Source organism: Carassius gibelio, chromosome B2 (genome assembly GCF_023724105.1).
Source record: "Carassius gibelio isolate Cgi1373 ecotype wild population from Czech Republic chromosome B2, carGib1.2-hapl.c, whole genome shotgun sequence".
Lineage (NCBI taxonomy): Eukaryota > Metazoa > Chordata > Actinopteri > Cypriniformes > Cyprinidae > Carassius > Carassius gibelio.
In genome coordinates, this window is record NC_068397.1 from 11,497,421 (window position 1) to 11,520,021 (window position 22,601).

Consider the following 22,601-nt stretch of genomic DNA (forward strand, 5'->3'; position numbering starts at 1 on the left):
AACTAAGTCAAGTCACAGTTGATCTTCATGAGCCCAGTCAAATCACCACAGATCTACCAGAGCCTCGACACATCTCAGCCGAACTCCCAGAGCCTCGTCACATCTCAGAGCTCTCGTCCTATGCTGTCACGGCCAGGGAGGCCGTCAATGAGCTGTCATTCATTCCGGTCAGGGCTACGGAGACCATACACCATTTCATCACGGCCACGGAGGCCGCTATTAACCTGTTAATGTTCTCTGTTTCAGTCCCACCTGAGCAGACTTACTCTCCTGTGCCATCAACTCCACTGTGGTGGTCCTCTGCTCCGCCCTGGTGGGCCTCTGTCATGTCTGTTCAACTATGGTGGTCGTCTGCTCCACCCTGGTGGGCTTCTGTTCCGTCTTCTCAGCTGTGGTGGTCGTCTGCTCCGCCCTGGAGGGCTTTTGTCTCCTCTTCTCAGCTGTGGTGGTCGTCTGCTCCACCCTGGTGGGCTCCAGCTCCGCCTGCTCCGCTCTGGTGGGCTCCCACACCACCTGCTCTGCCTTGGTGGACCCCTGTTCCCAAGTTAGGCCCATGGCGGGCCCCTGTTACCGAGTTAGGCCCATGGCGGGTCACTGTTTCCCCTGTCAGGCCAAGGAAGGGCCCTTTTTTCCCATGTCAGGTCCAGGAGAGGCTCCTGATCTCCATGTTAGGCCCAGTTCTGCCTGCTCTGCCCCGGTCCTCGACCACTCCTCTTCCTCATGGACCTGGCCCTCCGTCCCTCCCCCTGTTCTGCCTCCGCTCCACCGCCCTCCTAGATTGTTTTGAGCGTCTTGAAGCTGCTCCTTTGGGGGGGGGGGCGGGGGGCTATGTCACGATCATTAGATGGAGTGCCCATGAACTTCAGTAGAGGGCACTCCAATCAGGACCATTCCACATCAACCACCAGATGTCACTCGAACTCTAGCACCTCTCATCTGTTGCACCACACCCAAACTACATTCCCCATGAGTCAGTGCATCACAATCACCCTGCCACACCTGCACATTATTCATCAGCCAATTTCCTTGCCACACCTGCACCTCATTTACACACACATAAAAGCAGCACACTCACTCCCACTCTCTGCGAAGTCTTGTTTAGCCAGTCTGACATTTCCGAGCGTTTTCCTTGTGTTTTCCTTTTGTACCTGACATTTGGATTGTTTATACCGACTCTGATTCCCCGACATCTGCTTGTTCATGTTATCGATTCTGATTATCCCTACATACCTGACGCCGTTACTGATCATTGCCTGTCTGACCATTCTCATCATTAAAGTTCTGCACATGGATCTGAACGTCTCTGTCTCATCATTACACAGTCTGATGGGGCTCATGCTAATAACAGTAGTTCCCTTTCATTCGGTCACTCTCGATGCCATGTCGGTGACCGACGAATATGGGATATCGTTTCGATAGACCAATCTACTTTGAGTGTAAACTAAACGAGACAATGCACATTGGCATGCAATTATTGCATCCAGCTGCCGCTGATCACTGCATGAGTATAAGAGGGCAGCAGGTGCAATGCATACCAGCTTTTCGCTTCAGAGCCGAGCATTAGTATTGCTCTGCTCAACTGTGTCTGTTGTGGACTACGAGTTCAGCACGCTCTCGGAAGCTTTGTGTGTTGGCGAGACAGCGCTTCAGCGGCGGTCGTTCCTGTGTCGAGTGAATTGCACACTTCAGGCTGGACTACCCCTGTTGTGTTGCAAACGGCCAATTCCCCTGTGCGCCTCAGCACTAAAGGAGCATTTCCTAAAGAGCAAATTTCTCTAAAAGAGCTTCACGGTGCGTTTCTGGGTGCGGTCGTTACCTGGCAACGGGTGATGGTCACGATCGCTGCCTCACATGTCTGGGCGTCGAGTACACTGAGGTGGCTTTCGTGGATGAGTCATGTTCTCACTGCAGGAATATGACCATCTCGGAGCTGCGAACTAAGTTCCGCTACCTTCAGGGGGGCAGAATCCCGTTGCCGCGGCCGCGATCTGAGGCTCGTTCTGGGGGCCGACAGATGAGAACCACTTCCGGCAGTAGCGAGGGTGGTTTGAGGGTCACAGTGGTGGCAAACCCCACAGGGAACCAACCCTTTGGGGACCACCACTCCTCTTGCACCTCCGATCCAGTGGAGCAACCCACAGAACACGCTGGGCCCTCTTCAAGGAGCGTACCAGTGGTATCCAGTGGGACTCCCCCTGACCAGATGTCGATCTCAGCATCGGAGGGAGAGCTGCGGGTATGGCTGTGGTTCTGCCACAAGTTCCTCTCAGAGAGCAGAGTGTTCGCATTCTCAACTACTTAGACGATTGGCTGATACTAGCACATTCTCAAGATCAGTTGTGCGAGCAAAGGGTTGTGGTGCTCCGGCACCTGAGCCTGTTGGGCCTTCAGGTCAGCTGGGAAAAGAGCAAACTCTCGCCGTGGCAGAGGATCTCTTTTCTCGGTATGGAGTTGGATTTGGTCGAACAGACAGCACGCCTCACAGAGGAACGTGCGTGGTCGGTGCTAGCCTGCTTGAATACGTTCAAGAGCAGGACAGCGGTCCCACTTAAACTCTTTCAGAGGCTCCTGGGGCATATGGCGGCCGCGGCGGCACTTACACTGCTCGGGCTATTACATATGAGACCGCTCCAGCACTGGCTTTATCGATGAGTCCCGAGGTGGGCGTGGAAGTGCGGCACTCACCGGGTCCAAGTTACAACCCGGCCTGTCGCCAAACCCTCACTCCATGGTCAGATCTTGCATTTCTCTGGGCAGGGGTGCCCCTAGAGCAGATCTCCAGGCATGCTGTGGTTTACACGGATGCCTCCACCACCGGCTGGGGGGCCATGTACAACGGGCATGCAGTCTCAGGGGTTTGGAGGGGCCCGCAGCTGCAGTGGCACATCAATTGCCTAGAGTTGTTAGCAGTGCATCTTGCCTTGAACAATCTCAAAAGTCTCTTACGAGGCAAGCATGTGCTGAATGAATGGACAACACTGCGACTGTTGTGTACATCAGCCGACAAGGTGGTCTGCGCTCTCGTCGCATCTCGCAACTCGCCCGCCACCTCCTCCTTTGGAGTCAGAAGGTTCTGAGGTCACTTTGTACCGTTCACATTCCAGGCCTGCTCAGTTGTACAGCCCACGAGCTGTCTCGAGCAATGCTCCTGGGAGAATGGCGACTCCATCCCCTGACGGTCCAGCTGATTTGAAAGCGGTTCAGAGCTGCCAGTTGTTCTACTCCCTGACCGAGGGAACTCTCGGCACGGACACACTGGCACATAGCTGGCCGTGGGACCTACGCAAGTATGCGTTTCCCCCAGTGATCCTTCTCGCACAGACATTGTGCAAAGTCCGGGAGGACGAGTAGCAAGTCTTGCTAGTAGCACCGGATTGGCCTACTCAGACCTGGTTCCCCGAACTAGTGCTCGTCTTGACAGCCCCTCCTTGGTCGGTTCCTCTGAGGAGGGATTAACTGACTCAGAGACGGGGCACCATTTGGCACCCACGTCCAGACCTTTGGAAACTCCCTGTCTGGTCCCTAGATGGGACGCGGAGGTTCTAGGTGACCTATCCCAAGAGGTAGTGAACACCATCACTTCAGCAAGAGCACCGTCTATGAGACACGCTTATGCCTTGAAGTGGAACCTGTTCGTTGAGTGGTGTTCTTCTCGCCTAACGGTGAGTGGAGCTACTTGTTCTGAGCCCCGGCCTACACCTAATAGGGCACAGGCGGCTCGCACAGGGCACTGGAAGGGGCAGTTCCCATGGCGCTTTGATAGGGATCCCATATTCGTCGGTCACCGACGTGGCGTCGAGAGTGACCGACTGAAAGGGAACGTCTCGGTTACGTATGGTAACCCTCGTTCCCTGAAGGAGGGAACAGAGACACCACGTCCCGTTGCCATGGTTGCTGTACCGCCGAGCTGCCGGGTCCCCGGCTCAGCTCCTCAGCGAAAAACTGGTATGTATTGCACCTGCTGCCCTCTTATACTCACGCAATGATCAGCGGCAGCTGGATGCAATAATTGCATGCCAATGTGCATTGTCTCATTTAGTTTACACTCAAAGTAGATTGGTCTATCGAAGCGATATCCCATATTCGTCGGTCACTGACGTGGCATCTCCGTTCCCTCCTTCAGGGAACGAGGGTTACCATACGTAACTGAGACGTTTGGTGGAGTCGACTCATTTAGACCAAAATAATCTTTTGGTTTTAGCCAGGTTTCAGTCAAGCAGAGTACATCAAAACTATTATCTATGATCATTTCATTTACAATAACTGCTTTGGGTGTGAGTGATAATATTTATGAGCTCAAACTTTAAAGATTGTTTTTGTTCATTTACTTTATATGTTTCTGGTTTAATCACGATAAGATTTTTTCTAGATCCTACATTAAATTTATATTTTGACCTCACTATTCGGGGAACAGACACAGTCTTAAGCCCTATTCGGATGGGACTAGTTTTCTAAACTACGTTTGAGTTTGTGTGATTTTCATGTACCAATTCGGACGGGACTAACATCTCTGTGTTTTTTACAGAGGTGGGAGGGTCTGATTTGTGCATCTGGGCGTCACAGAGATCATGCGCTCTGTATGCATGCATTTAATTCATTCAGAATGATTGCCATTAGTATTATTACACAATAAATACTAAATGGCTAGTATAGCAAAACCATGTTAATGTGTGGTTCCTTTAGTTTAACTTGTTTTCCTTTTGTTGTGTGTGTGTCGTAGGCTAAACCTACTGTATGTTTAATTTTCATAAAGGAACATATGTAATTAAAACATTATGTAACTGAGTGCATAAATGAACGTGAGTAATTTTACCTGATCCTGATATTACAATAGACGGTATTAACAGTTTACGTGATCTTGCTCTTGATTTCATTTATTTTTTATTATTTATTTGCCGCTAAGCAAATATATCAAACATCCGCGCAGTAAGAGCATCTACGGTAATTCACGTTGGCCAAAACACACGAGGAAATGCGTTGTGAAATAAAATATCACCGGCAATCACAGACATTCGCATTCGGACGGGATTCGTTTTCTCAGAGGATCACTGAGTTTGCTGAAAAACAGTAGGTAATTTGCTCTGGAATTATCACAGAGGTTGTGTGAGGAAAAACACAGACGTGGCAGGTCGGACGGGATTAAAATCACCAAGTACGTCTGTGAAACGCAGATTTCTCTAACGACCCCCTGTTAAACTAGTCCCGTCCGAATAAGGCTCTAATAGATTTTTCAGCACAAGTACTTTTATCATTTAACCAGGTGGAACAAAAGTCATCATAATAGTTATTTGAGAATTGTCTTACTAGTCACATGGAGCGAAGTGTCCTGGAGATGTTGTCAGAGAGAAGCTCCGCTCCGCCTCTTCTGGGGTGCATCAGCGCGAAACAGCCTAGGACGCTCCCAGAAAAGATTCCAGTTATTAACAAATAGCAGTTTCTGTTCTTTACACCATGACAACAACCATTCATTTAAAGCAAAAAGTCTACTTAACTTTTCGTGTCCTCGTCGATACGTGGGCAGATACGTTGATACTTTGTCCTGACACGATGATTGTCGCCGTGGGCATCGTGCTTGGAACCGTCTCGATCAGGCTGTTGAAGTCCCTCTTCAGCGTCTCCGTCTGCCACAGCGTGGTGTTGTTAACCCCTGGCGTGAAGCCCGACCGCTCTGGGGCTCTTGTCGGCCTTCAGGATCGCGGGTATCTGCACAGAAACTGACATGTCGGACGATGGAGTCTCCGATGATCACAGCGTCGTGTCCCGTCTCGCGGAGGGGAGCGAAGTGGTTCCGGGTGGAGATCTCGAAGACAAGGAGGGGGAGAAGTCGTCGCCCGGGGAATGGCTTGCGTCCTCCGCTGTGGATGCACCCAGGGTTCGTGGTGTCCCGGCGCCTGAGTGAAGGACCTCTGGGAAGATCACGTCCTGGGTGCACCGGGCCTGTGTAGAGAAACACGGAGTAGACGTGGTGGGACTGTTAACAAAACTAGTGATAACGAGGCAGAATACAATTGTAGAATACAATAAAGGATATATTCACACGTTATATAAATGGTGAAATGGTGTATAAAATGTATTTTTAAGATAAAAAGTCAATAAAAAGAATATAGTGACAGAGCTCAAATGCACTACAGGCGCCAACAAATAGTTAAAATAGTTGCCTGTGAATGCACAACAGTGTAACGAGTATTTAACCCGTCTTGTAGGGGAAAATGTATTAGTGCTGCCACGGAAGACTGAATAACGAAAAGATCTTAGTCCCCGCTTCCAGTGCTTTTAATCTCATTACACACTAATTGTATGTATGTTGTGTTCTACTTTATTGGAATGTACAGACCGACGAGGGTAGGCTTCAGCTTAAGTAATGTCACTGGCTTCCTGAAGTAAAAGTAGGGGTGTGAGAAAAATCTAATATATTCCTCCCTCCTCTGGTCTAATAAAGTAGCTGAGATGCCCCTACTCCTTGACAGCTCTAAACAAAAAGAAATACAATGAGGTAAGTATGAAAATTAAACAATATTTATTATCTGTGTCTTTTCTTCTTTCTTGTAATCAAGTGTTAATTAAGGGTTACTAAAATAAAATAGAGTAAATAAAATAAATTACAAAAAATGCATGGACTTTGTGTTTTCTTTCAAACTCACTACAACCCAGTCACTTTCAATGTAAAAACTCTAAACTTCTCACTTGTACAAAGATAAACCTCACTTCAAAATTAAATAAAAAAACACTTTTGTAAACACCACTTATGATGAATTTTAAGTTTTCAAAATGATCAACTTCAAATGATCAGACAATTACATTTGAGAAGAAAAAAAACAACATCAATATATACGATGCAATTTCACATCTGGAAGAGCACTCCCGTGAAATGTCTCTTTATGTACTCACTCAGTTCACTTTAAGTTCTGTGATTCAACCGAACTCTCACAGTTCAAAGTTCCTCGGATCAAAAAAAATATATATAAAAAAAATAAGGAATTGAGATGAGTTGTCTTGACGTAGCGTGCGTTGAAATTATCTTGAGATTTCGTAGGAATGTCACCCAAGCTCAATGAAATGTCCCACAAAAAAAATTAATCAAAAATGAGTCGAAAGCGAATGAATCAAACTGAGGTGAATCAAAATGAAATGAACCAACAGGGATGTATTAAACTGCGATACACCACTGAGATGTCAAACTAAGATGTCGTTGGATGGCAGGGTAACACAAAATAGTCTTAAACTCAAATCTTCTGAAGAAAAAAACCCCCGATGTTCAGCACCAACTGCAGACAGAAATTTGCATCTCACGTCCGATAACACGTACCGAACACTAAAATGCGCGTGACCAAACTTCCTGAAACGTTAGTTTGTACGAGCGTTTCAAGATGGAAGAAGTCCAAAACTTTAACAAAAATGTGGAGGAAAAAAATAAAATCTCTTCAATCGTCACTAATCAAGCTGAACTTGTGCTTTAAATACACTCACAGTTCTTATAGCCTTCACAAACATTACTGCGTCGCTCCAGCAGTCCAACGCAATGCGATTCACAGATCGAACTCACAAAAAAAACTACGAGACGCGAGGCACAGCTCACAAAAATTACTTGATGTTGTCCTTTATTCGATCTAAGCCCCGATTAACTTTCGTTAAGTCACTTTATCGGACGAGCTTCTCAAATACAACACTCACTTTTTCTGTGCGTCACCATACAACCCCGTTCTTCTTCTCCTCTGTCACTCTCAACCCCCGAAAACCAATCCACCCTTCAAAATAAAAGTCCCCCAAAATTATAATGATTTTTTAGATAATATATACCCGTTACATTCCCCCCTGCTAAACCCTGCCATGCCATCGACATCTCCAGCAGGCTCATCTCTGAAACACAAAAAAAACATATTAGGAAGACATCACATTGTACATGACTTTTTCTCCCATACTTTAAAAGTTACAGAACTTTCTAGACTCTTATTTCAGAATGTAATCATCCTTATACCTTGCAGGCAATCTACCCTGGGTTTCCCTCTTCGAACGTCTAAGATCGGGTACCCCACTAGTGTCAGCCTCTGAAATATCAGAGTCTTCAGATTCCCCATCTTGACCTGTGTCTACTCTCTCACTCCCAGCTACATTACCCTCTTCACATACCACTCCACCCTCAGCTTCCCCAGGTAAGCATGTGTTTGGTAAGTGTGTAGTATATGGGATGTAAACAATGTCTTGTGAGTCTGAGTCTGACAATTCTTTTCCTCTTCTTGCATGTGTAACCTGCCTTGTGGGTGAGGGGAAAGTACAGTGTCTCAACTGATCTCTGTGAACGACCTTTGTGGAACCTCCCTGCTCAGGACGTACAGTAAAGACTGGTAAACCTGCATGATTTTGCTGCATTACCAAATATGGTACAGACTCCCACTTATCTTGAATTTTGTTACGTCCTCTAAACTTGTGGTTACGCAACAATACTCTGTCACCAGGTCTAATGAGCGCTCCTGAGGCCTTGCGGTCATAGACCCTCTTCCTTCTCCTGGAAGCTTCTTGAGCAGTTACCTTCGCCGTCTCCACTGCAGTTCTCAGGCGTTCATGGTGATTCTTTACCCACTCATCAAGATCATCCGCCTCATCATCAGATAGGTCTTTTCCTCCGAGAACATCCATGGGCAGTCTTGCGTCCCGTCCGAACATTAAATAAAATGGGGAGTAACCGGTCGATGAATGAACATGGCTATTATAGGCCATCACAAGTTCAGGCAGGTGAGTTTTCCAATCCTTCTTCTTTTCCGCAGGTAATGTTCGCAGCATATCATGCATCGTGCGATTGAACCTTTCGCACTGTGCGTTCCCCTGCGGATGATAAGGACTGGTGCGACTCTTGCTGATTCCATACAATTTACAGAGCTCCTTTATTACGCTTGCCTCGAAACATCTGCCTTGATCCGAGTGCAATCGGGCAGGACACCCATAGCAGACAAACCAGTGTCGTACAAGGGCTTTGGCGGTGGTAAGTGCTGTCTGATTTTTCGTGGGGACTGCCACAGTAAATCTTGTAAACATGTCTGTAAGCACTAGAACATTCTCGTAACCCCCTGCTGATCTCTCCAGCACAGTGTAATCCATGGCAAGTACTTCAAGGGGTGCGGTTATGTTGGTGCAGGTCATAGGAGCACGAATCCTGGGGAATACATCCTTAGCTAGAGTACATCTTCGACACTGAGTTACCCATGTCTGTACGTCATTAGCCATTGTGGGCCAATAATAACTTTTTCGCATCTGCTCTAATGTACTCCTGCTGCCAAAATGTCCTCCATGTTCATGAACTCCTTTAAACACTTTCTCCCGTAAAGACTCAGGCACTACCAACTGCCAAATTTCTTCTCCGTCTCTTGGGTCCGTAATCACTCGGAACAGCACTTCATGTCTTAATTTCAAACGCTCCAACTGTCTAGCTAACTTCCTTTGCTGGGTTTCCATATCCCGGAAGGTACGTGCCATTATCCTCCTGTTCTCGAGTACAGCATTGTACACAGGTTCTATACAAGGATCCTTCCTCTGTTGCTCTTTAATGGATGGCCAGCTATAACCATCAACACCCTTCCTTATGGCCGCTTGTTTGGCAACTCGAACAACAGACTTGTCAACTCCTTCTTTTTTACTTGGCCACAGGCATGCCCGAACCTCGTCTGATGTCAGCCGAATGAAGTCTTTTCCATTGTCATCCTCCTCAGGTTCCATACTCCAGGGAATCCTCGAAAGAACGTCAGCATTGATGTTCTGTCTGCCGGGCTTGTAACACACCTCAAAGTTGAATTCTGCTAACTGTGCAGACCAACGCTGTTCCACTGCTCCGAGGTTTGCTGTCTCCAGGTAGCGAAGAGGGTTGTGATCAGTAATAACCTGAAATTTAGCAAATATCAGGTATTCCTTAAATTTCTCCGTTACTGCCCATTTAAGGGCAAGCAACTCCAACTTGAAGGCACTGTAATACCTGTCATTTCTTTCAGATCCCTTTAGACCTCTGCTCGCGTAAGCAATGACACGTTCAACGCCCCCCTGCTTTTGACTGAGTATTGCTCCAAGTCCATTGAGGCTCCCATCCGTCGTGAGTATGAACGGACACTGAAAATCAGGGTAAGCCAGAATCGGAGGCGACATGAGACAACTCTTTAGCTTGCTGAATGCGGACTGACACTCATCACTCCAGATAAACGGTTCTGCTGACTTGCCTTGGTGACCTTTTCCCACCAGGGCATGTAGGGGCTTTGCCAGCTGTGCGAATCTTGGGACAAACCGACGATAGTAACTCATAAATCCCAGCAGCTGTCTGACCTCTCTAACATTCTTCGGTGAAGGCCACGCATCCAAGCACTGAACCTTGTCCTTGTCCACTTGAACTCCTTTTGACGAAATGATGTGTCCCAAGAACCGGACCTCTGGTCTCAGAAGGAAACATTTACTTGGTTTCAGCTTCAGTCCGTGCTGACGCAACCTTGAAAACACAAGCTCCAACTTCTCACAATGGCTCTTGAAATCCACAGAGAACACAATAATATCGTCAAGATAGATCAAGAGAACGTCAAAGGCCAGATCACCTAATGCTGCACTCATTAATCGCTGAAAGGTGGCCGGAGCGTTGCATAAACCAAACGGCATCCGTGTCCACTCAAACAACCCGAACGGAGTTGTGACAGCAGTCTTCTCCCGATCTGATTCATTTACCGCCACTTGAAAATATCCTGCCGTGAGATCCAGTGTGGAAAACAACTGTGCATTCCCCAAAGCATCTAAGGATTCTTCCACACGCGGAAGGGGGTAGGCATCCTTAAATGTGACTTGGTTGAGTCTCCTGTAGTCGCAGCAGAAACGAACACCTCCGTCTTTTTTTATCACAATGACGGCAGGTGAGGCCCACGGACTGCGACTCTCGTTCAGTACACCTTGACTGACAAGATCCTTGTCACTGTTGTTGTGTATCCATAATCTGTGTCACTCTTGGAGAAAACATCACTGTAACGTCTCAGTAGGGCATTTAGCTCCTCCCGTTGCATCTCAGACAGTCCGTCCTGATTCATCTGAACTGGAATTGACAATTGTTCAGGCTGGCTCTCACTCTTAATGCTGCACTGTACATGTCGTTTAACGCGCAACTCATCATCATCCTCTTCAAATTCCACCATTTGCTTTGGAACTACTTTTTGAGGCCTAGACACAACTGCAATCCTGGATCTCGGCATTAACCTGACGGTTTCTTGACAGAGATTTAACACCCGCACCGGAACTTTCCCCTTTTCTGGGCTTGCAAGCACATTGGCTACTAACAATCCTTTTGGAAGGGTAACAGAGCCTGTGCACTCCACCAATACTTGATGCTTTACTTGATGAGGTATACTGCAGTGGCCTTCCACAATTTTCTCACTTAAGGGTGGGATTATCACAACTTGCTTCCCAGACACCTTAACGAATCCTATCCTTCCCTCTGGGCCCACGAGTCCTTCATCTTTCTTCACTTTGGCTATCACTCGTCTGACATTAGCATCTGCACGTTGGCTCACTTTGCTCTCCTTATCCAAATCCTTTCCAGACAGCAAAAGGTTTTTCAATTCACTAAGCACATTCATCCCCACAATTCCAGCCAATCCCTTCATCTCCTTCACTTCGGGGTTCGAGTCTGTTAGCACGAAAACACACTTCCCTGGAAGTAGCTTTCCCATGCACTCTATGTCTGCCTGTAGACATCCAAGGACAGGAATGTCTAATCCGTTTGCAGCAGTGAGGCGCACCCAGTTAGCAGACGCCAGCTGTATCTCTTGCCCTCCGAAATGATGTTTAAAGTGAGACTCTGAGATGGTGGTAACCTCTGAACCGGTGTCCAACAAGCATTTGGTGAGCACCCCTGCTATTTTCACATCCACTGTCAAACAGTCTCCAAAAGCGCTACCCCTTAGTGTTTCTGGCGCTATATCTGAATTCCAATCAGCTGTATGGCTCCGGATTACGGAAGGCCCACTGGTGCTTGGATTGTCACCTGACGAAGCTCCTCTTAACACCTCAGATACTTCCGCCATTGATGATGACGCAGTGCCCCGGTTACCCAGCTCCTTAAACTGCCTACAACGTTGTAACGGTGGCTGCCCCTAAAAGAATGGTACTTCATAAATGTATATTTAATTTAAATTGTTCGGGCGCCAGACAAGCAAAACTTGTCAAGAAAATAAAATATTTATTTATTTATTTATTTATAATGCGTAACTAATTTCGGTTTCCCAGTAAATAGCTCAAGCCACTGTTACACAACAACAGAAAATATGTTTTAAGGGAAAGAAAAAAAAAAAAAAGGTTTCCAAAAAAAACTACATGAAGTCAAATTTTCACACCATTTGTATTTTTTTCCGTTACTTCACATAACAAATGACAGAAGAAAGTGTAAACAGAAAGTAACAATATTGCGGTTCAAGTTCAATTCAAGATTTCATAAACAATCACAAAATCACGAGAGTCCTTGATTCACAAGTGTCTTAAAGTTCGTTTTCCTCTTTAAAGTTCTTTTCTTTTTACATGTTCAATTTTAATCAAAGGGGAAAAAAAACGAGAAGAAAAAAAAACACAACAAAGAAAACTAAATAATCCCAACGAGTGTTTGTGTATGGGTGTATGCGTGTGCAATGAGAGTATGTGTGTGTGTGTGTGTGTGTGGTGGCTGTGGGAAGTCCGTGTAGCGGCCGCTAATCCCGGGCCGGGGACAGAGTACGTGAGGTTAACAAATGATGGACAACATCACTAGTACCTGAGGCAGGCGAACGAACCAGTCTGGATTGTGTATCCCCAGGCAGGCGACCGAACCATGTAGTAGAGCTCAATTTCTCCGACACTTCGGCGATCGCACCCAGTCAGCGCATGCAGAGATTCCAGCACAAAACAGCAACAACCTTCAGGTAGCGTGCGTCCCATTCCAATACAACCTACACGTGTGTTTTGTTTTTACTTCCCTCTCTTTCACTTCCGTTTCTAAACTCGCTTTTATATTAAATTTCCTTCATTGATTTCCGCCCATTAGAAAAAGTGAAAAGCTGGCATGGATTTCTTCCAAATCGCCACACTCTCCCTCCCTGGAGAAAACAACCTATGGTTGTTGAAATATTAATCATATTTAAAATCCAATGAATTCCTCATCATCAGACGATTCATTGAATATTTGGCAGAGTCTTTTCTTCTCCTGGCTTTCCAGCTCTTCAGCCGTGGGAAAGCATGGTTTCAGGTTGCACACATGCACTATGCGAACATCTTCGCCAGTGGACTCTAGCGCTACTCGATAATTCAATGGACCCATCTGCTTTATGACACGGTAGGGGCCTTTCCATTTCTGAGCCAATTTTGCAGTGAAGTGATGTTGTGCACTAGACTGGGGAAAAGTCCTCATCCACACACGATCCTTTTCCTTGTATGTAACCTCTCGTCTTTTTTTATTATAATTCCGAAGCTGTCTCTTTTGTGCTTTTTTTCAGCATTCCATGGCCTTGGTCTGAAGCTCAGTTAGATGGTGGACTGTATCGTAAGATAGACAATCTGGAGTTATATTCTTGCCATGTAACAACTTGTCCATGGGACTTTGCAGTTTCCTTCCCAAATGAAGCTCTGCAGGGGTCATCCCAATCGTTTCCTGGACAGCTGAATTAATAGCGAAACGGAGTTCAGGTAAGTATTGGTCCCATTTCCTGTGATTATTGTCCACATAGGCAGAAATCATGCATTTGAGCGTACGATTTACCCTCTCTGTCATATTTGTTTGTGGATGGTATGACGTCGTCAATTTAGGTTTGATACTCCACTTTTGACAGAGTTCTCTGAACAATGATGACACAAATTGGGTTCCTCTATCCGACAGAATGAAGTCCGGTACCCCCCAACGGGTTAGAATTTCCTTCCGAAGAAGTAATGCAACAGTCTGAGTTTTAGCGTTGCGCATGGGAAAACATTCCACCCACCGGGAGTAATAGTCTACAACGACTAAGAGGTACTCATTTTGCTGTGTGCTGCGTGGCATTGGGCCCATAATGTCCACTCCAAGCATCTCGTTGGAATGGGTGGTGGTGACTTGTTGTAGTTTGCCCACAGGTTTCTGATTTTCTCCCTTAAGAGTCTGGCATTTGACACATTTTTTAACATGGTGTTTTATGTCAGTCCACATTCCAGGCCAGAATGCAACATCATGGATACGCTTGTAGGTCTTATAAATACCTACATGACCGCTCCAGGGATTTGCGTGGTAGTGGTGTAGAATGGACGACACAAGGCTGTTAGGAATGTACACTCTGTAATGAACTTGATTGTTTGGCAGGTGAGTTTTGTGATAGAGTTTATCTTCCACTACCTCATACTGATCTTTTAGAGGGGAATCATTTTCTGCAAGTGCTTGAAGTGTTTTGATGATGTGAGGGTCTTTGTGCTGTTCCTCCCAGATTGTGGCTGGAGACATCGGAAACTCAGCATTCTCCTGCTGGTCTTGGTTGGTGTACAGGTTACAGCTGGTACGAATCCGAGACAGAGCATCAGGTGCCATATTTAGTTTTCCTTTGCGATATTCAATGATAAAATCAAATCTCTGAAGTCGCAAGGCCCACCGGATAAGGCGACTCTTGGTTTTTGTGGAAGAAATTACCCATTGTAAGGCTGAGTGGTCTGTGATGACGGTGAACAATTTGTGCTCTAGGTAGTGCTGCCATTTTTCCAGGGCCCAAATTACAGCCAAACACTCTTTTTCGGTGGCTGTATAATTGGTCTCCGCTTTGTTCAGGGTTCTGCTGGCATAAGCAATAACTTGTTCTAAACCCTTTTCCTTGCGCTGGGTCAGCACAGCACCCAAACCAGTGTCACTGGCATCAGTGTAAACAGTAAAAGGCAATTGAAGGTCCGGATGGCCAAGAATGGGAGGAGAGGTTAGACAGCATTTCAAATGTTCAAAGGCTTGCTAACATGGTGGTGACCAGAGGAATGAACATCCTTTTTTTTTCAGTGCATTGATGGGTTCAGCGATCCTGGAGAAGTTTGGTACAAACCGGTGGTACCACCCGGCTAACCCCAGGAAGCGCTGGACCTCCTTGATGTTGGTGGGCACAGGGTATTCCCGTATAGCCTCCACTTTACTTGGGTCTGCAGCTATGCCTTGGACGTTGACAATGTGTCCCAGAAAGGTTATTTCTTTAAGACAGAACTTGCTTTTTTTTAAATTAATGGTGAGGCCAGCCATTTGCAGTTTATGGAGGACAGCCTGGAGGTCGGAGAAGTGCTGGGCTACAGATGGTGAGTAAATAATTATGTCGTCAATGTAGACAAAGCAGATGTTTCCACGCAATTCTCCTAGAACCGTCTCCATTAGTCTTTGGAAGGTTGCTGGGGCATTTTTTAACCCAAACGGCATAACATTAAACTGAAACAATCCTGATGGAGTTGTGAAAGCAGTTTTTGGTTTACTTTCTTGATCCATGTTCACCTGCCAGTAGCCACTGTTAAGGTCAATCGTGGAAAAGATGGCGGCTCCAGATAGTGACTCTAAGATCTCAGTGATGTTGGGTAAAGGGTAAGCATCATTCTCTGTAATGGCATTAACTTTCCTGTAGTCCACACAAAACCTGAGGCTTCCGTCTTTTTTAGGGACCAAGACGACAGGTGAGGCCCATCCAGAATGTGATGGTTCTACGATGCCGGCAGTCAACATCTCTTCCAGTTGCTCTGTAATGACAGCTTGTTTGGCAGGTGTTGTACGGTACGGTCTTTGTTTTATAGGCACTTGGTGGGTAGTATATATGTGATGCTGTGTAACTTCGGTACGTCCCAGGCGAAGGGTACAAACTTGAGGGTTTGACTCGAGGATCTGCAGTAACTGTTGCTTTCCTTCCGGAGGTAAGTGGGCATGCTGTACAGCAGTGTCAATTAGTGTCTTGTCATCCAGATAGGCTGGTTGAACCATGTTAAGTTGAGGAGGAGGAACAGAAGATAGTAGAGAGAGACTGTTGGAGTTTTTACTTCCAATCTTTCCCCTTGGATGTTGGGAGCTGATAACTGGTACACTGGCATTTGTTGGCTGGAAAGGATAATACTCTTTAGGATTGGACTGAAATGAATACTTTTGATCTGCAACATTGATCTGCAGCCCACTGGAAAAGATAAGGTCCAGTCCTAACACGACTGCATAGGCCAGGGCTTTGGCTGATAGAACCACAGCAGATATGGTGAATATTTTTTTATGTAGGGTAATTGGCAGGTTTACCCAACCTAAAGGAATTTCTGCTTCCCCATTGGCGAGGTAGAGTGGACCCTGGGTCCATGGATTGAGTTTTTGTGAAGAGAGTTCCTTCCAGAGATTCTCATGTAGAAGGGTGTAGCTAGCCCCAGTATCAACAATGGCTTTTCCCTTCCAGGTACCAATACAGAGTGGTATCACTAACTGTTGTGGAACAATTTCAGTAGGTGGTGTTTTCTTACCAGTTGTGGGTGACTTCTGAGGAAAGGTGGCAGACACAGAGCGATTGCCAGGTGGACCAGTACCTTTAGAAGCTGGAAATGTTGTCCACTTGCTATTAGAGAAAAGGTGTTTGCTGGTGGACTGAGGTGACTGGGACTGAGAAGAGACAAAGTGAGGACAGTGGCCAGGGGAGTGATGGCCTTTACATCGCCAGCATTGCACTAAAGGCTTCTCTGCCGGGTGGTTGGCAATAGGTCTTTGAGGCATGGATAAGGGTTGCTTAGAACTCACACGTTTTTCATATTGCAGTTGTTGTTCGTAGTCTTTTTCCAGCTGTTGGCCCAATTTCACAAGTTCATCGACTGTGTTCACCCGACTGCGATTCTGGCTTGCAAGATAGGGGTTCATATTTTTTAAAATCATTTTCACCAATTCACTGTCCGTCAAGGAGGGCTTCCACCTTTTGCAGAGAGCTCTGTATGTAAATGCAAAGTTTCTAATGCTCTCTCTTTCTCCCTGTGTTCGTGTCCTTACCCGTTCAGCCAACTCATCTTCATAATCCTCTGAGAGGAAAGCAGAGAGGAAAGCAGCTTCAAATTCTTCCCACGTGGTTATTGAGGATCGTGCAACTTCCCACCAGTCCCGGGCAGTACCGTAAAGGACAGTGCGGAAAGTGGCCAGAATGTCAGCATCAGTAAGAGGATGTAACGCTAAGAAATCCTGACATCGAGTTAGATAGAGCAAGGGGTCCATGTCATCTGACTGTCTCCCAAAAGTAGGAAATGTAATCTTAAGATGATCACTCTTTACAACAGGAGCAGGAAGCAAAGGAGCGGTCACTGGTGATACAGCTGAAACTGGAGCGTTAAGAGGCAAAGGTGAGTAATCTCTTGTCTGCAGGTCAGTCATTTGTTTCTCTTGCTTTTTGAGTCTTCTATCAAGTTCAGTTTGTAAGCTCTTTACAGTTGCACACAATGTGTTTGTGATTTGGGTACACTGGGTGAGCTCTGTAGATAACTGATCATGATTTCTTTGATGGGTTACCAGGTAGGATTTGAGGTCTTGCTGAAACTCCACTTGAAGTTGGTCGATCATAAACCGCACTTCAGACACATATGTAGTCTCAGCTCTGTGAAGTTCATCAGAAATCATAACTTTAAGTGATTTAGTGAGTTGATCAGCCTCTTCCTTCACATGCTTCTTACTTTCAGAAATGTGGGTGAGCACTTCTTGTTGATTGTGCTTGAGTTTATCAGCAAGGTTAGAAATCAGGCTGTCTTGGCGTGCAGACAGGGTTTTAAGTTCTATGGCAAGTTCACCAATGGTTTTCTCATGGGTTTGCATATGTTGTGTCAACGTTTCCCAGTTTTCTTTAACTTGAGTGAGTTGATGCATTCCTTTTCCAGGAGTTGATAGGATACCAGGCAAGTCCTGCTGTGCCGCCGAAGATTGAGATGAAGGGTCAAGTAATGTACATATCTGCATAGAGTCGCCATTCGGTTCCTCCTCCCAGATGAAGGGTTGAACAGGAGTACTGCCAGCTAGTGGTGAAGTTGCAAACCGCACCTGGGTTCCTGGTACATCAGTGGTGCTGGCTTGAGTAGGAGTGACATGGAGAGGAACACGAGAGAGTCCAGGTGGAGAAAGTAGAGGACGAGGTGCTGGAGGCCAGACTGGGGTAGCAACATCGGGTGCCGGTGGTTCAATCTCCACAAAAGTGGATGGAGAGAGAGGAGTGGTAGCCATGTTTGATTGTCAATGTATGTGTAGTCAGTGTAAAAATGTAGTGAAATGTACGTTGAGTGAAAAAAAAAAAACAAACAACAATGTACAAATGTTTAAAAAAAATAAATTGGAACAGAATACTCTAACAGTTCAGTGTGAAATGTCTGTCCAGTTGTCCAATTCACACTACAATTCCCTTAATTTCACAAACAATAATAAGATTTCAATAACACAAATGATTATTTCCCCAGCTTTCACATTAATTAGGTCAATCAGTATAGCAGCAAGACAACTAAGGGGTAACAATTATATATTTAACAACGTGTAAGTTCATGAACAAAAAAAAAAATCTTCCCACAAAACCCTTCAATAAAGAAAACTGTTTCAGTTCAGTATACATTTCACAAACACAAAAATATGCAGTTTTAAGTGACAATAACCAACACTCAAGTAATCCTTTAGGGAAACTATAATTCAAAGTTCCAGTGACCCGTTTAAGTGGTCACGATATAAATGTTTAAGTTTCAAGTCGTCCAGGTTTATCAAAGCGTTTAATTTTCAAGTCCCTGTTCGGGCGCCATTTATGTAACGGTGGCTGCCCCAAAAAGAATGGTACTTCATAAATGTATATTTAATTTAAATTGTTTGGGCGCCAGACAAGCAAAACTTGTCAAGAAAATAAAATATTTATTTATTTATTTATTTATAATGCGTAACTAATTTCGGTTTCCCAGTAAATAGCTCAAGCCACTGTTACACAACAACAGAAAATATGTTTTAAGGGAAAAAAAAAAAAAAAAAGGTTTCCAAAAAAAACTACATGAAGTCAAATTTTCACACCATTTGTATTTTTTTCCGTTACTTCACATAACAAATGACAGAAGAAAGTGTAAACAGAAAGTAACAATATTGCGGTTCAAGTTCAATTCAAGATTTCATAAACAATCACAAAATCACGAGAGTCCTTGATTCACAAGTGTCTTAAAGTTCGTTTTCCTCTTTAAAGTTCTTTTCTTTTTACATGTTCAATTTTAATCAAAGGGAAAAAAAAACGAGAAGAAAAAAAAACACAACAAAGAAAACTAAATAATCCCAACGAGTGTTTGTGTATGGGTGTATGCGTGTGCAATGAGAGTATGTGTGTGTGTGTGTGTGTGTGGTGGCTGTGGGAAGTCCGTGTAGCGGCCGCTAATCCCGGGCCGGGGACAGAGTACGTGAGGTTAACAAATGATGGACAACATCACTAGTACCTGAGGCAGGCGAACGAACCAGTCTGGATTGTGTATCCCCAGGCAGGCGACCGAACCATGTAGTAGAGCTCAATTTCTCCGACACTTCGGCGATCGCACCCAGTCAGCGCATGCACAGATTCCAGCACAAAACAGCAACAACCTTCAGGTAGCGTGCGTCCCATTCCAATACAACCTACACGTGTGTTTTGTTTTTACTTCCCTCTCTTTCACTTCCGTTTCTAAACTCGCTTTTATATTAAATTTCCTTCATTGATTTCCGCCCATTAGAAAAAGTGAAAAGCTGGCATGGATTTCTTCCAAATCGCCACAACGTCGACTGGTGTGACCTGGTTGACCACATGTGTAACAGATATATTGCCCTTCACTGTTTCTCAGAGGCGGTCTTCTCATAACATCAGACTGGGGATCAACTCTCCCTTGACTATGGACAATTCTGTACAATTCTTCCTGTCGTGCAGCTATTTTCTCTATTGCCTCGTGCAACTTTTCTAGTGTCAGTGAGGATGGATTGTCACCAGTCGCAACTGTAGTGTGAACTGCTACTCTCGCACGCACAGGGGTCTTCAGGTTACCTTCAGATTGTGCTTCCTCTTCCTCAGACCATGTGATGGCGTCCTGCATCAGCTGTGCAAAAGTCAACCGTTGCTCTTCCTTGACCCTCCGTTTCATCTCTCTTCTCAGGAAATCATCTCTCAATCCAAGGACTAACTGCTCTTTCAAAACACTCTCTTCGTCTGGAACTCGTTTGGGCTCTCTGCGCTTCACTTTGTTGAGTTTTTCTCGTAAATCGTAAGCATAGGCACGTATGGTCTCATTCGGTGCTTGTTTTCGATCATAAAAGTCTTTCAACCTTGTGCCAATAGGTACCTTGTCTCCATAGGTTTCCTGAAGCAGCTGAAAAATGGACTCCACACAGTCATCCACTTCTTCCATCATGAACCTCACAGTATCTTTAGCCTCCCCCTTTAAGTGCTGCTTTATCAGCTCCACCTGATCTTCTTCTGGCACCTTCATGACTCGAAAGGCTGATTTCATAGAGACAATCCACTCTTCCACACTTCCTTCTCCAGGTTTTGTGGTTCCAGTGAAATCTGTAAGCTTATGATCTCTTGGAATATAGATCGTTGCTGGGGTTGCACGAGTGGATGCTTGCTGTTCCATTACTGCTCTGGCCAGTGACAGGGCTTCTCTTTGTTCCGTTCTGGCATGATCCAATGCCCCAGCTTGCTCCGCTAACCTCTTCTGCATTTCAGCAAACTCCTTCTTCAGTTCTTCCAGTTCTGCCATTTCCCTCTTGCTCACAGACCTGGGACAGAATACTACAACAACCACAAAAATTAGGCTAAGTATGGATCCTGTTCGTGACGCCACTTATGTAACGAGTATTTAACCCGTCTTGTAGGGGAAAATGTATTAGTGCTGCCACGGAAGACTGAATAACGAAAAGATCTTAGTCCCCGCTTCCAGTGCTTTTAATCTCATTACACACTAATTGTATGTATGTTGTGTTCTACTTTATTGGAATGTACAGACCGACGAGGGTAGGCTTCAGCTTAAGTAATGTCACTGGCTTCCTGAAGTAAAAGTAGGGGTGTGAGAAAAATCTAATATATTCCTCCCTCCTCTGGTCTAATAAAGTAGCTGAGATGCCCCTACTCCTTGACAGCTCTAAACAAAAAGAAATACAATGAGGTAAGTATGAAAATTAAACAATATTTATTATCTGTGTCTTTTCTTCTTTCTTGTAATCAAGTGTTAATTAAGGGTTACTAAAATAAAATAGAGTAAATAAAATAAATTACAAAAAATGCATGGACTTTGTGTTTTCTTTCAAACTCACTACAACCCAGTCACTTTCAATGTAAAAACTCTAAACTTCTCACTTGTACAAAGATAAACCTCACTTCAAAATTAAATAAAAAAACACTTTTGTAAACACCACTTATGATGAATTTTAAGTTTTCAAAATGATCAACTTCAAATGATCAGACAATTACATTTGAGAAGAAAAAAAACAACATCAATATATACGATGCAATTTCACATCTGGAAGAGCACTCCCGTGAAATGTCTCTTTATGTACTCACTCAGTTCACTTTAAGTTCTGTGATTCAACCGAACTCTCACAGTTCAAAGTTCCTCGGATCAAAAAAAATATATATAAAAAAAATAAGGAATTGAGATGAGTTGTCTTGACGTAGCGTGCGTTGAAATTATCTTGAGATTTCGTAGGAATGTCACCCAAGCTCAATGAAATGTCCCACAAAAAAAATTAATCAAAAATGAGTCGAAAGCGAATGAATCAAACTGAGGTGAATCAAAATGAAATGAACCAACAGGGATGTATTAAACTGCGATACACCACTGAGATGTCAAACTAAGATGTCGTTGGATGGCAGGGTAACACAAAATAGTCTTAAACTCAAATCTTCTGAAGAAAAAAAACCCCCGATGTTCAGCACCAACTGCAGACAGAAATTTGCATCTCACGTCCGATAACACGTACCGAACACTAAAATGCGCGTGACCAAACTTCCTGAAACGTTAGTTTGTACGAGCGTTTCAAGATGGAAGAAGTCCAAAACTTTAACAAAAATGTGGAGAAAAAAAAATAAAATCTCTTCAATCGTCACTAATCAAGCTGAACTTGTGCTTTAAATACACTCACAGTTCTTATAGCCTTCACAAACATTACTGCGTCGCTCCAGCAGTCCAACGCAATGCGATTCACAGATCGAACTCACAAAAAAAACTACGAGACGCGAGGCACAGCTCACAAAAATTACTTGATGTTGTCCTTTATTCGATCTAAGCCCCGATTAACTTTCGTTAAGTCACTTTATCGGACGAGCTTCTCAAATACAACACTCACTTTTTCTGTGCGTCACCATACAACCCCGTTCTTCTTCTCCTCTCTCACTCTCAACCCCCGAAAACCAATCCACCCTTCAAAATAAAAGTCCCCCAAAATTATAATGATTTTTTAGATAATATATACCCGTTACAACAGCATGCATTAAAAAACCTAGTACAATTGATGTTTGCCAGTGTTTTTTTTTTTTTTTTTTTAAATACAGGATTATATAAAAATAATTTACAAAATTCTCTCATTGGAATATGTAAATTGATTATATGTCTGTTGTTGTTTTTGTGTTTTATTCTGATGGGTGTTATGTTGTTATTTATGTAAA

At 44.7% G+C, this 22,601-nt stretch overlaps 1 protein-coding gene and 2 long non-coding RNA genes across 3 annotated transcripts; 2 read left to right on the plus strand and 1 right to left on the minus strand.

Moving 5' to 3' along the window:
* The first annotated feature begins 12,570 nt into the window (after positions 1 to 12,570).
* Positions 12,571 to 13,920, plus strand: LOC127950625 (uncharacterized). The gene is made up of 3 exons (XR_008152498.1): positions 12,571 to 13,315; positions 13,476 to 13,665; positions 13,856 to 13,920. It is a non-coding gene; the product is annotated as an uncharacterized LOC127950625 (long non-coding RNA).
* On the plus strand, positions 13,915 to 18,496 carry LOC127950621 (uncharacterized). Its single transcript, XR_008152494.1, has 6 exons — positions 13,915 to 14,906; positions 14,984 to 15,270; positions 15,468 to 15,547; positions 15,622 to 15,733; positions 16,975 to 17,310; positions 17,839 to 18,496. It is a non-coding gene; the product is annotated as an uncharacterized LOC127950621 (long non-coding RNA).
* A 1,085-nt stretch (positions 18,497 to 19,581) lies between these two features.
* On the minus strand, positions 19,582 to 22,404 carry LOC127950615 (uncharacterized). Its single transcript, XM_052547780.1, has 2 exons — positions 21,498 to 22,404; positions 19,582 to 21,078 (listed from the first exon to the last, which is right to left on the minus strand). The coding sequence occupies exon 2, from the start codon at positions 20,695 to 20,697 to the stop codon at positions 19,657 to 19,659; it is 1,041 nt and encodes a 346-aa protein (XP_052403740.1). The 5' UTR covers positions 20,698 to 21,078; positions 21,498 to 22,404; the 3' UTR covers positions 19,582 to 19,656.
* Between the last annotated feature and the right edge of the window lie 197 nt (positions 22,405 to 22,601).

What these genes read in the sequence shown, in the direction of transcription:
- LOC127950615 (XM_052547780.1), bottom strand. Translation starts at nt 20,697, where the DNA reads ATGGCAGAACTGGAAGAACTGAAGAAGGAGTTTGCTGAAATGCAGAAG.